This window comes from Phocoena sinus, chromosome 15, assembly GCF_008692025.1.
Source record: "Phocoena sinus isolate mPhoSin1 chromosome 15, mPhoSin1.pri, whole genome shotgun sequence".
Lineage (NCBI taxonomy): Eukaryota > Metazoa > Chordata > Mammalia > Artiodactyla > Phocoenidae > Phocoena > Phocoena sinus.
In genome coordinates, this window is record NC_045777.1 from 78392082 (window position 1) to 78407309 (window position 15228).

The following is a 15228-nucleotide window of genomic DNA, read 5'->3' on the forward strand; positions in this document are numbered from 1 at the left end:
TTGCAATACCCCCTGCCCCCTCCCAGGGGGCCCAGAGTTGCTGCCTAGACCTCATGGCCATTTGCCCTTCGAGGGCTGGGCTTGGGGTGCAAGCCTGGGGTGGGGGGGGCCTTTGACCATTACCTCCAGGTCTCCCTTGGTGATGGACTCCTCCTCCACTCGGAACTGCAGGTCCTCCACCTTCCTGCAGGGGGAGAGGGGGCTGAGTGAGCTTCACCCAGAGGGGTGGGCTTTGCCAAGTCAGCAGTGGCAGAGAGAGCCAAGGCCACAGGTGGCCCAAAGTCCACACTCAGATTATGCAGAAGACACTGCCCAGAGCCCCAAGTTCCTGGAAACATCCAGCCCTCCCAATTTACTGATCCATGCTCTACGCAGAGAACACTGGCTTCTCTAAAATAGACACTGCTTTGGGAAATATCCCCAGTGTTCTCCTTACTTGCTGCAAGAAATAAATCCTTCCTTCTGCAAAAAAAAAAATAATTAAAACACACACACACACACACACACACACACACACACATATAAAATAGGAATGTTTAATGCAGCATCCTTCCCCGCTAGGGTGGTTATGGAAATAAATAACAGAGTGGATAGTAAATGGAAGCACTAACAGCTGTTTTCATCACAGCAGGGAACAGACATGTCGCATGGAACAGTCTGTGGGGAAGGAGGCCAGGTGGGCTTCTTCCCCTACTGACCCCATTCTCATTCCCTCCCCTCCAAATCAGGGCCCAGAGCCCCAGCCCCCACTGCTTGGGCTGCTCCCTGATGTGGAGGGCCCCCAACGCCCTGCTGCAAGGGTGGGGCCCACCCTCAAGGAGACACACCCACCCATCCCTGAGAGAGCACAGGTAAGAGACACAGGCACATTACAGCTCACAAAGCTGCCACTCCTGGGGCCTCGTGACAGCTCCCAGCAGAGGATGAAACTAAGGCCCAGAAAGGGCCAGTGACCTGCCCAAGGTCACACAGCAAGTGCAGGGCAATGCTGGGACTTGCACCCAAGCCTTCCTGAACACAACTCCCACGACGACGTGGGCCCCACCGACCCTCTCAGGCAGATATGAATAAGCCCTCCTGTCTCCAGGTCAGACAGTAACAACAGCCCGTGGAGCACATGGCTCAGCTGAAAGCCCAAAACCAGACCCAAGTCGGGGGGAGGTGGAGGGCTGGGTCTGGGAGGTACTGCTGTGCAGGGGAGCAGAGGAAGCTGCAGAAATCTGTGTGTCAGCAGCTAGGAGACAAAGAGAGGCTTCTGGGCTGAGGGAAACGCTTGTCAGGCCGTAGTCAGCTCTGAGTCCCACCAGGTGACCCAGGACCAAGTCAGGCCAGAGTCCCCACACAGAGGGAACACAACCCCCACTTGCCACTGGCAGGACAGCAAGAGCCAGTGGCACCACTAACAGGCTGGTGACCTCAGGCAAGTCCGTTCCCTGCTCTGAGCCTCAGTTTTCTTATCTGTGGCCTGGGGGGCAATACCTGTCTCCTGGGCTAACTGTAAGCCAGAGAGAGACAGAGCAGGTAAAGCGCCCGGCCCCGGGGCTGAGCCCCAGGCGCAAGGTGTTTCCCGGGGCCTTTTCCTGCTGCTTCTCTGAGCCTCGGTTTCCTGACACATGAAATGGGAATGAAGCTTCAGGACACGCGCTGTGAGCTCCACGCGAGGGACCTGATGCAGAAGGGGTGTTCCCTGCGCTGAACTGGGTCACGGGGTGGGGACATCGGATGCACGTCTCCCTAGTGAGAGGTCCCCCCACCTGCCTGGGCGTTCTCATGACACTGCGTGAGCCGAGCTGGGCAGGAACGGTGAACCCCATGTCAGGAAGGAAAACAGTGACGTCTGTAGTGTCTCCCATGTGCTCAGTGTCATGCTGGGTGCTTTACTGGAGTTACCTTGTAAGTCCTCCCAACAGCCTGCAGAGATGGGGATCATCACCCCACTTTGCAGATGAGACGACTAAGGCCCGCGGAGCTCATGTCACCAGCCCAGGTGACACGGCCAGTACGTGGTGGAGGCGGGGTTTGTGCCTGCTGGTCCTGAGCCTTGCTTTTCCTGGTCATCCTTAATGAGGCTCTGGGAAAGTGTCCCGCCAGGACCAGGACAGGAGCGGCACCTACCTCCTCTCCTCCTCCAGCTGGTTGGACAGGTCCACCTTCTCTTTCCGCACGCTCTCCACCAGCAGCCGGGCCCGCTGCAGCTTCTCCTCTGCCTCTGCAACATACTGGGCCCCGAGCGAGGGCCAGGACAGGGTCAGCCTCCTCCTGGGGACCGGGAGCCAGGTGGGGGAGGGGTGGGTGTGGAGGTGGTGCAAGGAGCCAGGCCTGGAACCCAGCCACCCCTACTCCCCTGCCAGCCCTAGTCTGACCGGAACTGTGGACCTAGATGTGAGGGAAGAGGGCCGGCTGAGTGCCAGGAATGGGAACCTCAGGTCCACCTGCCCCCAGTACCTGCCACCTCCCTCAGCCCTTGAGGGCCTAAGACCTACTGTCTTGTCAAGGCCCCTGTCACGGCACACACATGAGCTTGGCCTTAGTAATTCCAGAACCCGAGGGAAGAGTGAGCCTGGCTCCAAATGGGGACAGGGGCCTAGGAGGGAGCTCCCACATGGGGAACAAGCAGCAGGGAAGGGTAGACACATGACAGCAGCAGAGTCAAGGCTATGGGCGAGGACTTCCTTCCCTGAAACCCAACCCAGGAATCAATCTGCTCGAAAGCACGATCTGAAATGTGGACAGATGTACCCCAAAAATGTTGACATCAGGATTATTTAGAAAAAGTGAGGAATTGGAAAACCACCTAAACACCAGCAGGGGACAGGCCACGTCAGTAAGGACACGGCCCGCAACAGACGGCCACGTAGTCCTTCAAACGGGGAAGAATTTTCCATGACCTAGAAATCGTGCTCGCACTGTAGGAAGTAGGAAAAAGCAGGACACGCAACTTTGTATCGAGGTTCTGGAGGTGGAATGTGGACCTACCGCTGGAAGGAAATTCACCAGGAGGATGAGGGGTGCTGGTAACGTGGGTCTCAGTTTTCTCTGCACACCCCAAGTTCTGCTCACTGAGCGTGACTGAGGGACAAGACTGGCCCGAGGAGACCGCTGGTGCCCTCCGGGTGCTCCGTGGCCCTGCCTGCCCACCCACCTGCTCATGCTGTGCCTTGAGCAGGGCGATCTCCTTCTCCACCTCACAGATGTGGCTCGTGGCCTTGGCCACCTCGGCCCGCTCCAGGTCCCGTTCAGCCAGCAACTGCTCAATGTGCTGCTGTTTCTCCTTCAGCGCCTCTTGCAAGGCGGTCGTGCCCGAGATCTTGCGGGCATAGCGCGAAGAGGTCTCCGTGAGCTGCAGGAAGGCGTGGGTGCAGGCAGGACTCAGGGATGCGGAGCACCGTCCAGGCAACCCACCACTACCCAGCCAGTGGGGGGCCCAAGTGCCTCAACTCCTGGGGCTCGGTTCCTCCCCTCCCAGGGCCCTAGACACTCTGCCTAGTTATGTAAAGGGGATCATGATGTTTGCGATCCAGGGAACTTCCTGCTCTCAGGAGAGTCACAGCCCCTGGGGTCTGCCTCAAGGTGGGCTCTCTCACCTGGGCCACCTTCTCCTGGACTAGGAGGAACCTCCCGTGTAGACAGAGCTCTGCTGGAAGGGCAACCTCACCTTCCCTCCTCACCCAAGGTGGCTGTGCCAGCCTTTCTAAAGCACCTGCCCTGCACCTGTATCACCTGTGTGCACCTGTATTACCTGCCCTGCCTCTGTATGACCCTCTTTAACTCCCAGGGAAGGGCTTAAGCTACTGACAAATCGGTAATATAAAAATAACAATAAATGTAAATGGGTCAATTTCTCTGTTAAAAAATATACACTTTCATCTTTGTTCAAAAACTCCAAACTGGCTTCCCTGGTGGCGCAGTGGTTAAGAATCCGCCTGCCAATGCAGAGGACACGGGTTCGAGCCCTGGTCTGGGAAGATCCCACATGCCGTAGAGCAACTAGCCCCGTGAGTCACAATTACTGAGCCTGCGCGTCTGGAGCCTGTGCTCCGCGATGGGAGAGGCCACGATAGTGAGAGGCCCGCGCACTGCGATGAGGAGTGGCCCCCACTTGCCGCAATTAGGGAAAGCCCTCGCAGAGAAACGAAGAGCCAACACAGCCAAAATAAATAAATTAATTAATTAATTAATTAAAAAAAAAAAAAAAAAAACTCCAAACTGACGGATGCCTGGAACCAGAGCAAGTCAGGGGACAACTGGGTCTCTCTGTCCCCGCCCCACTCCCATACACACACCAGGGTATCCCTCACCAGGCCACTGCGGCTGGGCCGGCCCCCCACGGAGGAGGCCACAGAGCTGACGGAGCTGATGGAGGAACTGCTGGGACTGTGGGTCAGTGCCGAGACTCCCATGGCCATGCGCTTGGTCTTCTTGGCCTTGGCTGGGCTGGTGGATGGGAAGCCGATGCGGATTACCTTGTGGATGGGCGCGAAGAGACCAAACTTGGGTGGGCACTGGAAGTACCTGGAGAGGTAGGAGAGACCATGCTGCTGTCACGGCCCCATAGCCTGGAGCCTGGCCTGCCTTCCCTACCTCTTCAGAGCCCAGCAGAGAGAGGCTTCTCCTGGGGGACCCGTCACCCACACCCTAAGACCAATAGACATGACTCCCAGAAAGGGAACAGAGGTGAGCAGGGCCTGATATTCTGCATAGCCATGAACAGCGGTTGGGCATATTTCTGGGGGATGGGGGAGTAACAATTACCGAGCACCTGCTCTATGCCAGTCCCTTTACATAGATGCTCATTTCGATCCCCCAACCACTCTATTGTTATCCATATTTCACAGATGAGATTTAGGCTCAGAGAGGTTAAGTAACCTGCCCACAGTCAGAGAGCTGGTTAAATGGCAAAGCTGAGACTGGACCCAGTGGACTCCAAAGCCCACTGTGCTTTGTCTCCCAAACATCAGTCAGAGGCCCCCAGCCGTATCTGCAGCCCCACTCTCACGGCTGCCTCTGGACCAACCCCAGCCCCAAGGCTCTCTGCCCATGGAGCCCCCGAATGGAGAAGCAGAAGCCTGAAGGAGGCACCTTAGGCATGGGGTGAGGGATGCTGCCCAACCTGTTCCTGGATTCTGAAAGCAAGAGTAAATTGAGAGAAACATCCGTCTTGAAAACAGGAAGGCAAGTGTTGTCATGGAAGTCTGGATCATCTTCTCTCAACACCTCTCTAGCCATGGATTCCACGTGGGACCAGGGACCTAGTTCTGTCCAGTTTCCCGCTCACCTTGAAACTGCCACCCCACCTGCCTCTTCCCACATTCAGGTCTTTGTGCAGCCTGACCCCCAGCCTAGCACACCTCCCTTCTCAGAGCTGTCACAGCCTCACCTGGACGACAGAACCTAGCCCAGGGACGCCAACACAGGCTCGCAGGCCACCGTGCCTTACCCCACACCCCTGACACTGCTCAGCGATAGCACCAACAACCCCCTCAAAGGGCCCAGGCATGGCCTTAGACCTTCTCAACTCAGCATTCCTGGCAGTCAATTCCCTTTAATCAGAGATGCTGAGAAACCTGGGACCCAGCTGTGACCCTAACCTTGGCTGTAGAGCACCAAGCACTGTCTGATTATTTCCTGTGTCACCCAGGGCAACTCTCAGAAGGCAGGACCCCTGCCTCTCCTTTTCTGGTGCTCCCACCTCACTTAGTCATGGGTGGCAGGGGGAGGGGAACCCAGGGACAGATGACTCTCCTAGCGTTTGCTCGTGACTCTCTGTGTGACCTTGAGCAATGACCTCTCTGGCCTTGGTTCTCTGATCTATAAAATGGGGTGATATTCCCACCACCTGCTTCCGTGAGCTGCTATGACAGAAGGGAGGTGGTAGCATCTGTACATGGTATCTGGCACAGCCACCCAGATGCTTAACACTGGCATTCTCAGATGCCCCAACCCCGACCCCTGCACCCACCCTAGGAGAAGAGGACTCCCTTCCTCCCTCCCCACCATACCTGGTGCCCGCCACTGCCCCATCGTTCTTCCCAAGGGGCTCGTCCAGCTCCACGCCACACCACTCGCCCTTGGCAAAGTCTGTCTCCCCGACGTACCGTACCACACCAGTCTTCGTCCCACCAACCTACAGGCACACAGAGAGACTCAGGTCCAGAGGATGCAGTGGGAACTGCAGAGATGGCACAGGCAACCAGGTGCCCGGGCTCATCCCACGCCCCTCTTCCAGTGTGCAAGGGCCAGGGGAGATGAGGAGGAGGCCCAAGGACAGCTGGGAGGGGTACAGGTATAAACAGTGCTTCCCAGGGCTGTCCCGAGCAAGAGCTCTGGAGTCAGGAAGACAGACCTGCGTTCAAACCCTGCCATTCACAAGCTGTATGAGCTTGGGCAAGTTACCTAACCTCTCTGAGCTCCAGCATCTTCACCTGTCAAAATGGCTTTTGTGAAGATTAAGTACTAAATGTGCAGTGTCTGGAGCATACTAGAGTCTCAATAAACGTTATCCTTAAAAATGGTTTAGGGGGTGGGAGGGAGACGCAAGAGGGAGGAGATGGGGGATATATGGATATGTATAGATGATTCACTTTGTTATAAAGCAGAAACTAACACACCATTGTAAAGCAATTATACTCCAATAACGATGTTTAAAAAAAAAAAAAAAAAAGGTTTAGGGAATTCCCTGGCAGTCCAGTGGTTGGGACTCCACGCTTTCACAGCCGAGGGCCCGGATTCAATCCCTGATCAGGGAACCAAGATCCCACAAACCGAGCTGTGTGGCCAAAAGGAAACCAAAAAAATGGTTTGAATGGAGGTTGCCAGGAGCTGGGCAGGAAGGGAAGTGGGGAGTTGTTTAATGGGAATACAGTTTCAGTTTCGCAAGATGAAAAAGACCTGTGGCACAACAATGTGGATACACTTAATACTACTGGACTGTGCGCTCACAAATGGTTGAGAAGGTGAATGTTACGCACGTGTAACGTAATAACTCAGGACAGGCCAATAATCAGGAATACTACTGTAACAATGATTTAAAAAACTTTCAATTCAAGTTATATATATACATAAAGTTTTACATATATATATATACACACACACTCCCAAAGCCTTAAAAAACCTTCTAAGTTTCTCCACCTCTCCCCAGAAGCACTTTCACTCTTTAAGAGGAAGTTTTTGGTGTCGACCTCCATATTTCTAAATGACATGCTAATATTGCTACTTGTCAATTTTTCAATTTGGGGGTGACATCCATCTACGTCTCATCAGGGAAGGGCAGGCGTTGCCTCCCCATCACCAGGCTGCACACACCCCTACTGGGTTTCTACCCCTGCCACGCAGTGAGGGCTTCATTTTGATCAGACTCCATTAAATAAATTAATAAGTTAAATTTATTAAATTTAATTTCCTTAAATGTATCTTCTAGTACTTCTATCTTAAGTTTATCTTCTAGTACTTCTGTGATGTTTCTTATATCTGCAATCAGATTTTTCATTATCCAGAGCTTTTTTGTTGAAAATCCGTATTTATATTCCGTGGCCTTCTGTTCAGATTTGACACTGGTATCACCTTCTCTTATTTCTCACAGGACCGGCCACCTTCCCCAGAGAAGCTTCTGTGCCCTCTAGAGGGTGCAGGCTTGGCCGCCAGTGATCTAGGAGCTGAATGAGGGAGAAGCCAGTGGGAAAAAGGGGCTCAGCTTTTAGGATAGACATGTTCATTTAATCCTCCCTTTTCAGTCCAACATGCCAGGGGTTCCCCCATCCAAAGACTCCTTCTCTGAACCTCTCACGAGACCACCACTCATCCCAGACGTCCGCTGGAGGGGCAGTCACCGCACAGAGGGGACCCTAGGCAGGGAGGTGGAGTCTGAAGATTTTTCAAACGTCAGCTCCATTTCCAGAGGCCACCATACGGCTGACTTCCGATCCTCAGGGGGCTTCTGAGGGAAACACTGATTGCTTTCCCCGCGGCTGCCTGTGCGCTGGGCTGCACTGGGTTTCCAGTGGTATTTCTGCTGTCTCCTCTCCTGTTCTCTTTGTCCTTGAGGTTTAATACCTTTTTTTTTTTAAATCCCTTCACTGTCATTCTAGTGCAAATTCAGGAAAGGGTGAAAATAAATGTGTGTGTTTATCTACTGTGTTTATCTGAACCAAAATAGGACTTTCTAAATGTTACCTTCTCTGACACCCTTAAGTATGCCTCAGGTGTGCCCAAAAGGAACCAGCTCGCTAATTAAAACTCACTCTAGGGGCTTCCCTGGTGGCGCAGTGGTTGAGAGTCCACCTGCCGATGCAGGGGACACGGGTTCGTGCCCCGGTCCGGGAAGATCCCACATGCCGCGGAGCGGCTGGGCCCATAAGCCATGGCTGCTGAGCCATGGCCGCTGAGACTGCGCGTCCGGAGCCTCTGCTCCGCAACGGGAGAGGCCACAACAGTGAGAGGCCCGCGTACCGCAAAAAAAAAAAAAACTCACTCTATTCCCACAATTTCGTAAGGACTGGCTATGTGCCAGGCACACTGAAGACATGAATTCTAAACCTTGCAATTCAGGAGCTCCCTGGTGGCCTCATGGTTAGGATTTGGCGCTTTCACTGCCGTAGCCCGGGTTCAATCTCAGGTTGGGGCACTAAGTCCCGCGTGCCGCGACGCACAGGAAAAGAACAAAACAAAACAAATCCCCAAAGCCATAAGGGAATACTACAAACAATTACATGCCAACAAATTCGACAACCTAGAAGAAATGGACAAGTTTCCCCCTCACCAGACCCCACTGCATGTGTGCCAGGCCCTGCCCTCCAAGGTATGAGGCCTTTCCCTTCTTTCTTTTTTTATTATATTTAACCTGTCTTTACTGTACAAAATTAATAGACTTTTTTTAAGATGTTGCTTTTTAAAATTCATTTATTTGGCTGCATCAGGTCTTAGTTGTGGCACGTGGGATCTTCACTGCAGCGCGTGGACTTCCCTCTAGTTGCAGCGCGAGGGCTCAGTAGTTGTGGTGTGTAAGCTTAGTTGCCCTGCAGCATGTAGGATCTTAGTTCCCCAACTAGGGATTGAACCCGCACCCCCTGCATTGAAAGGCGGATTCTTAACCACTGAACCACCAAGGAAGTCCCTAATAGACTTTGCTTTATAGAGATATTTTAGGTTTCTGGAAAATTTGAGCAGAGAATTCCCATATATCCCCTCATCTCTCGCCCTTACAGTTTCCCCTCTCATTAACACCCTGCATCAGTGGGGTGCATTTATTACAATGGTGAGCCAACAAATTGTTATTAATTAAAGTCCATAGTTTACATTAGGGTTCACTCTTGGTGTTGTACGTTCTATGGATTTTGAGAAATATATATAATGACTCGTACCCACCATTATAGTATCATACAGAATAGTTTCACTGCCCTAAAAATGATCTGTGTTCCACCTATTTATCCCTCCCTCCCCTACCCCCTGGTAACCAACGATCTTTTACTGTCCCCAAAGTTTTGTCTCTTCCAGAATGTCATACAGTTGGAATCATATAGTACGTGGCATATTCCCACTGGCTTCAGTCACTTAATACTATGCATTTAAGGTTCCCGAATGTCTTTTCATGGCTTGACAGCTCAGTTCCTTTTAGCCTTGAATAACTCCACGGTCTGGATGCACCTTAGTTTATTTATCCATTCACCTACTGAAGAACATCTCGGTTGCTTCCAAGTTTTAGTAATTAGGAATAAAGTTGCTAGAAATATTTGTGTGCAGGTTTTCATGCAGATGTGTCAGCTCATTTGCGTAAGTACCAAGGAGCAGGACTGCTGAATCGCATGGTGAGAGTATGTTTAGTTTTGTAAGAAGTGGCCAAGCTGTCTTCCTAAGTGCCTGTGCATTTTGCATCCTGGCCCTCCCCAGCAATGCACCAGAGTCCCTGTAGTTCCACTAAGGGACTGTCCCTCCCCACACCCCCACCGGGGAACAGGCTGGGCCCCAGTCTCTGGAGGGATGAGCCCCACCCGCTCCTTTTCCAGCCCCTGAGGGTTATCTGTGAGGCTGGAATCCCCACTGGCCTGGGCCAAAGAGCGACTACATCCCGGGTCTCATAAAACAAGGGAGGTGGGTAGATTGAATTTATGTTTCTCCGGGATTTTCCTCTGAGGAAGTTAAAACAGGTGACTCGTTTAAAATAAACCCATGTGTCTCGCCCACAAGGACAGACAGCTCTGCCATCAGGAGGCTGGGGCAAGTCCCCCCGTCTCACAGGGCAGCCATGAGGGTCCAGTGAGGGGCTCATTTCTAAGGCCTGGGGCAGCACTTGCTGGGCCGCTGGGGCGGAAGAGCAGAGCAAGCGGGGAAGGAGGGGGTCCTGGTAGGAAAGAGGCTGCCCAGGAGAGACGGGCAGGTGAGTGGTGCCATTGGGCCACCTTCAGGGAGATGAGTGGACAGAGGTGAGCAGCCCCTCTCAGTGATCCTCCCTGACCATGTCCACAGTCGCTGACCTGAACAGCTAGTGAGGGGCATCTGGGGCTCAACTAGCTTTTGCGGCATCGACGTCATACACGAGGTACCTCACTCGCTCTCAGGACCACCTGGCAGGGCCGTGAGTCATTCACTGAGCAGGAAGGTTTGAGCGCCTTCCTGGCACCAGGCTCTGTTGCAGGCACTGGGGGAGCAACCATGTGAGCAAAACACCACAACCTTCCTCGTCAGGGCGGGAAGCAGACAGCCCAGCAGTAAGTGAGTAAATGCTGTCATTCCAGGCGGATGACAAGGGCTACGTAGAAGAGTACTGGAGGGCCCCGTCTCCAAGAGGTGACATTGGCACAGAGGCCTAACGGAAGCAGGACAGTGAGCTGTGGGGAGCCCTGGGGTCAGAGTCCCAGGTGGAGGAGGTCAGCAGGGCACAGCAGAGGCACTGGCCTGGTACGGGAGCAAAGAGAAGGAGGCCAGGGCGGCCGAGTGCAGCCAGGACGGAGGGCGAAGTCAGATCATACGAGGGTGGGCGGGCAGACCACAAGGGTCTGGGGGCCATGGGAAGATGGGTGGGTTTTATCCCACGTGAGACGGGGGCTCCTGGAGTGTTGGGCCCTGAGTGGGGGCAGGGAGACCAAGGAGGGGGCGGTTCCATTGCTGGAGAGAGAGGACCTGCCCACAGAGGTGGTGGGCTGGGGTCAGGGAGACCAAGGAGGGGGCGGTTCCATTGCTGGAGAGAGAGGACCTGTCCACAGAGGTAGTGGGCTGGGGGCAGGGAGACCAAGGAGGGGGCGGCAGTTCCACTGCTGGAGAGAGAGGACCTGCCCACAGAGGTGGGGGGCTGGGGACCAATTGGGGTGTATTTTGGAGGCAGTACCAGAGGCCTGATTATGAATCACGTGGTCAGGAGGAGAGAAAAACAGGACGTAAGGCCAACTGCCAAGTTCCTGGATTGGTCTGCTGGAGACACACGTGTGCCATTTACTGAGATGGGGAGGATGGGGGGAGGACGGTGGGGCGGGGGAGCAGGTCGGGGATGGGGCTTGGGTGTGTTATAGTTTGAACTGTGTTCCCCAAAAAGACATGCTGAAGACCTGACTCCCACGACTATGAGTGTAACCTGATTAAAAAATAGGGTCTCTTATGGGAGTTCCCTGGCGGCCTAGTGCTTGGGATTCCGGGCTTTGACTGCCGTGGCCCGGGTTCAATCCCTGGTCGGGGAACTGAGTTCCTGCAAGCTGTGCGGCACAGCCAATAAACAAACAAACAAATACATAAATAAAAATAGGGTCTTTTAGATGTGATCACATTAGGATGAGGTCATTAGGGCGGGCCCTAATCCAATATGACTGGTGTCCTTGTAAGCGAAGAGACACGGAGGGACGAAGGCCATGTAAAGACTGAGGCAGAGATCCAAGGAGTGCACCTATAAGCCAAGGAACGCCGAGGAGTGCAGGCAACACCAGAACCCAAGAGAAGGGCAAGGAGCACATTCTTCCCTTGATCCTTCAGAGACAGCATGGCCCTGCCAACACCTGGGATTTCAAATGTCTAACGTCCAGAACTTGGAGAGCGTACATTTCTGTTTTAAGTCATCCAGTTTATGGTACTCGTTACAGCAGCCATAGGAAACTAATGCAGGTTAAGTGGAGATATTGACTAAGGGCTTGACACACGAGACAGGAGATGGAACCCTGATGGAACCCAGCCAGAAGCCCCATGACACACAGAGGAAGCAGGAGGCAGCCCTAGTACCTCCTGGGCCCCCTGCCTTACCTGGCTCTGCCCCCATTAGCAGAGCCTGAACACGGAGGCCCAGCAGCCCTGTGTGCTCGGTGGGCCACCGAGTCCCCTCCTGCTCACCCCTCCCCGCTCCCAACAGACACCAGCTCCCTCTGCCTGAGCACCCAGGACAGCAGCCCCCAGGATGCCCCCTGGCCGGTCCTCACAAACCTCTCCCGTCTACAGCCAGGCCTCACACTGGGCATCACAGCACTTGCCCCTCAGCTGTGAAGACTCCGGGGTGAAGAAACAACACCCAGAACAAGGAAAGAAAACCAGCCTTTCCCGAGGGCTCACTGCATGCTGGGAGTCTTCCTTATTCTAATTATTTGTTTGTTTGTTTATTTATTTATGCCACGCCATGGCATGCGGGGTCTTAGTCCCCTGATCAGGGATGGTACCCACGCCCCCTGCAGTGGAAGCTCAGTCTTGACCAGTGGACCGCCAGGGAAGTCCCTTCCTTATTCAATTTATACAAATCCTATGAAATGGGAATATCAGGCCCATTTTAAAGATGAGGAAACCGAGGCTCAGCACCCTACCCTGGGACACTGCTGTGAAGGGCAGAGCTGAGCTCACGCCCAGGCCTGTACACCCCAGAGGCCACCTTGCAGCCTCTACACTGCAGATGGCCCTGCTGGGTGTCAGTTCTCAGCAGAGTGGTGGGAACTTGACCGGGGCCTGAGGAGAGAGGGAGACACCTACAGAGAGAAAACCTCATTCCTCATCTCTCAGGAGGCTGGTCCCACACTGCCCAGGCCAGCTACCGAGGGGGCAGCAGGCAGGACACAGCCCTGCAAAGAACCTACCCACCCAGTGCAGAGGGGCCGGGCTGCTCAGACTGCCTCGTGGGCTGGTACACTCTGGGTTATCTGCAAGGCCAGGCTGGCACCGGCAGGGAGCTTTGGGATACATGCCGGGAGAGGGTGTCAGCAGTAGAGGTGATTCCCTGGAAAGGTTTCTTGGTCCACCCTCCTCAGGATGCTTCTGTGGCCAGTACATGAAGGGACATTAAGGGGCAGAGACTTCAAGTACTTGGCGATGCTCCACTCAGATCCCGCTTCAAGGAAGCCCTTGCTGCCCTGCTGTGCGGAGCCCCTCACCTGAGATGGGGCACTCACATGCGGTGACTGAGCGAGGCCGGGGCAGAAAGGCCCGGACACGTTGGCTCAGCATGGGACGCTGTGATGGGCAATCTCGCTCCAGAGCTGCCCCAGGTTGGCCGAGACTCTGTCTGGCCTGCAGAGCGGTCTGACTTCTCCCTCTGCCCAATCTTTCACAGAAGTTAAAAGCCCTAAGAAACACCCCAAACCCCACCTTGGTGCCTACTTTTGGAGAACTCGACCCTCCACAGCAACCTATGAGCCATCTGACATCTTTGGGGGTCAGAGCTCTCCCATCACCCCACTGACATCCATTCCTTGCGGCTTTGGCCCTGGGGCACCTCTTGGAGCCACAAGCAACCAGCCAGGCCTCTTCCTTCCTGAGACAGCCTCCTCTGGTCCTTGCTAATCATACCCCATGCCGGCAACTGTAGCTGACCAAGATACTTCCAGCCCTCCACCTGGACTGCTGGATCCACTCGGGGTGGGGGGGATACAGAGGACATTCCAGGACTGATAGATAGAAGCCCAGAGCTCCTGTTCCAGGCCAGCCCATGATGTGCTGTGTGACCCCAGGCAACCGCTCACCCTCTCTGGCCTCCACGGTCCTTCCCTGTACAATGAGTGATTAAGGCCCGGTGGTCTCTGCCCCAGCAGGCCTGTCTTGAGTCTGGATCAGCCCCCGGGTGGGGCTGTCTTCCTACCCCTCTTCTGTGCCACCAGTTCTCAAGCTGCCTTTCTACATAGTCTCGGTTCCTGCTTCTCCGTTAATTCCCCTGGAATGTCTCTTCTCTACCACGACCTAAATCCCAAACTAATGGCTGGCTCTCGAGTCTGCCGCACCAGCCCTGCTGCCTCTGAAGCAACATCCCTAAAACCACGCGGACAGACCCACTTCCTGGGATGGACCCTCGGGACCACACCTTGGGGAACACACACAGCAGCTATGTCTCCGGCCAGCTAGGCAGCCGAGTGCCCCCCCATAGGCTCCCCAGGCCTGGAAGGTGCCCAGGACCAAAGGGAGTGGTGGGTGTTCCCAGGCAGAAGGAAATAGAGAGGTGGCCTGGGATGCCAGGGTCCCACCAGGCTGGGCCAGTGGGCCTGGGTCCCGTCTCAGCTGTGCCAGGCATGTTCTAAAAGTCTGCGTGTCCTTGGACAAGTCATTGCATCTCTCTGCTCCCACCTCTGCCATGCGCCCCAACTCCAGACACCCAGGATCCTTGAGTACTACCCCAAACTCACCTAGTCCGAGCTACGGGAGCACTCGGGGAGGGAGGATTTCAGAAGAGGGAGTTGGGGCAGAATAGAATGATTCAATGCTGGAGGAATTTCAGGGATTAGCCAGAAAGGTTATCTGTGTGTGTGAGTGTGTGTGTGTGTGTGCGCGCGCGCGCGCGCGCCTGTGTGTGTCCTGGGGCGGGGGAGGGGCCGAGGGCGGGAAGGACAAAGGCAGCACAGCCCAGCTCTGCCACTTCCACTCTGGGTGCTGTGGGAAACTCAGGCCTGATTCTCACCCTCAGCCTGTAAAACCGAACAATGAGCATGTGCGTCGTGGGCAGCTGGGACAGTAAGAGGTGAGTCCATGCAGCTCAGTGTGGAAACTCCAAACCACACCTGAAACTTCTGCCAGTTTCGCTCTGGCAGGCATGTGACAAGATGCCCAGTATTTAAGTGACACTATTCCAGGAAGGTCAGGCCTGTTCCCCCTGTGTCACCCTCCCAGGGGTTCCTCCGGGGGCCAGGGCCCCTCAGGGTTGAAGAGGAAATGGATTCTGTGTGTAAAGCTCTTGGCACAAGGCTCCGCTCCCAGCGAGCACTCGGCCAGTGAAAGCCAAGGACACGCAGGCCGACGTGAGCCGCTATGTGACCTCAGAGAGGCTCCCCGAGCTCAGTCCCTCCCTGT

The 15228-nt window shown here is 54.6% G+C and overlaps 1 protein-coding gene across 6 annotated transcripts in view; it reads right to left on the minus strand.

The window, feature by feature from the left end:
* CLIP2 (CAP-Gly domain containing linker protein 2) overlaps positions 1 to 15228 on the minus strand; it is a 77149-nt gene that overhangs the window by 24901 nt on the left and 37020 nt on the right. For all 6 annotated transcript variants that reach the window (XM_032604166.1, XM_032604167.1, XM_032604165.1 and 3 more), the window contains exons 4-8: positions 6000 to 6124; positions 4299 to 4512; positions 3143 to 3340; positions 2116 to 2219; positions 124 to 184 (exon numbers count right to left, since the gene is read on the minus strand). In XM_032604166.1, the coding sequence (XP_032460057.1) occupies positions 124 to 184; positions 2116 to 2219; positions 3143 to 3340; positions 4299 to 4512; positions 6000 to 6124 (702 nt within the window). The remainder of the gene's footprint in view (positions 1 to 123; positions 185 to 2115; positions 2220 to 3142; positions 3341 to 4298; positions 4513 to 5999; positions 6125 to 15228) is intronic.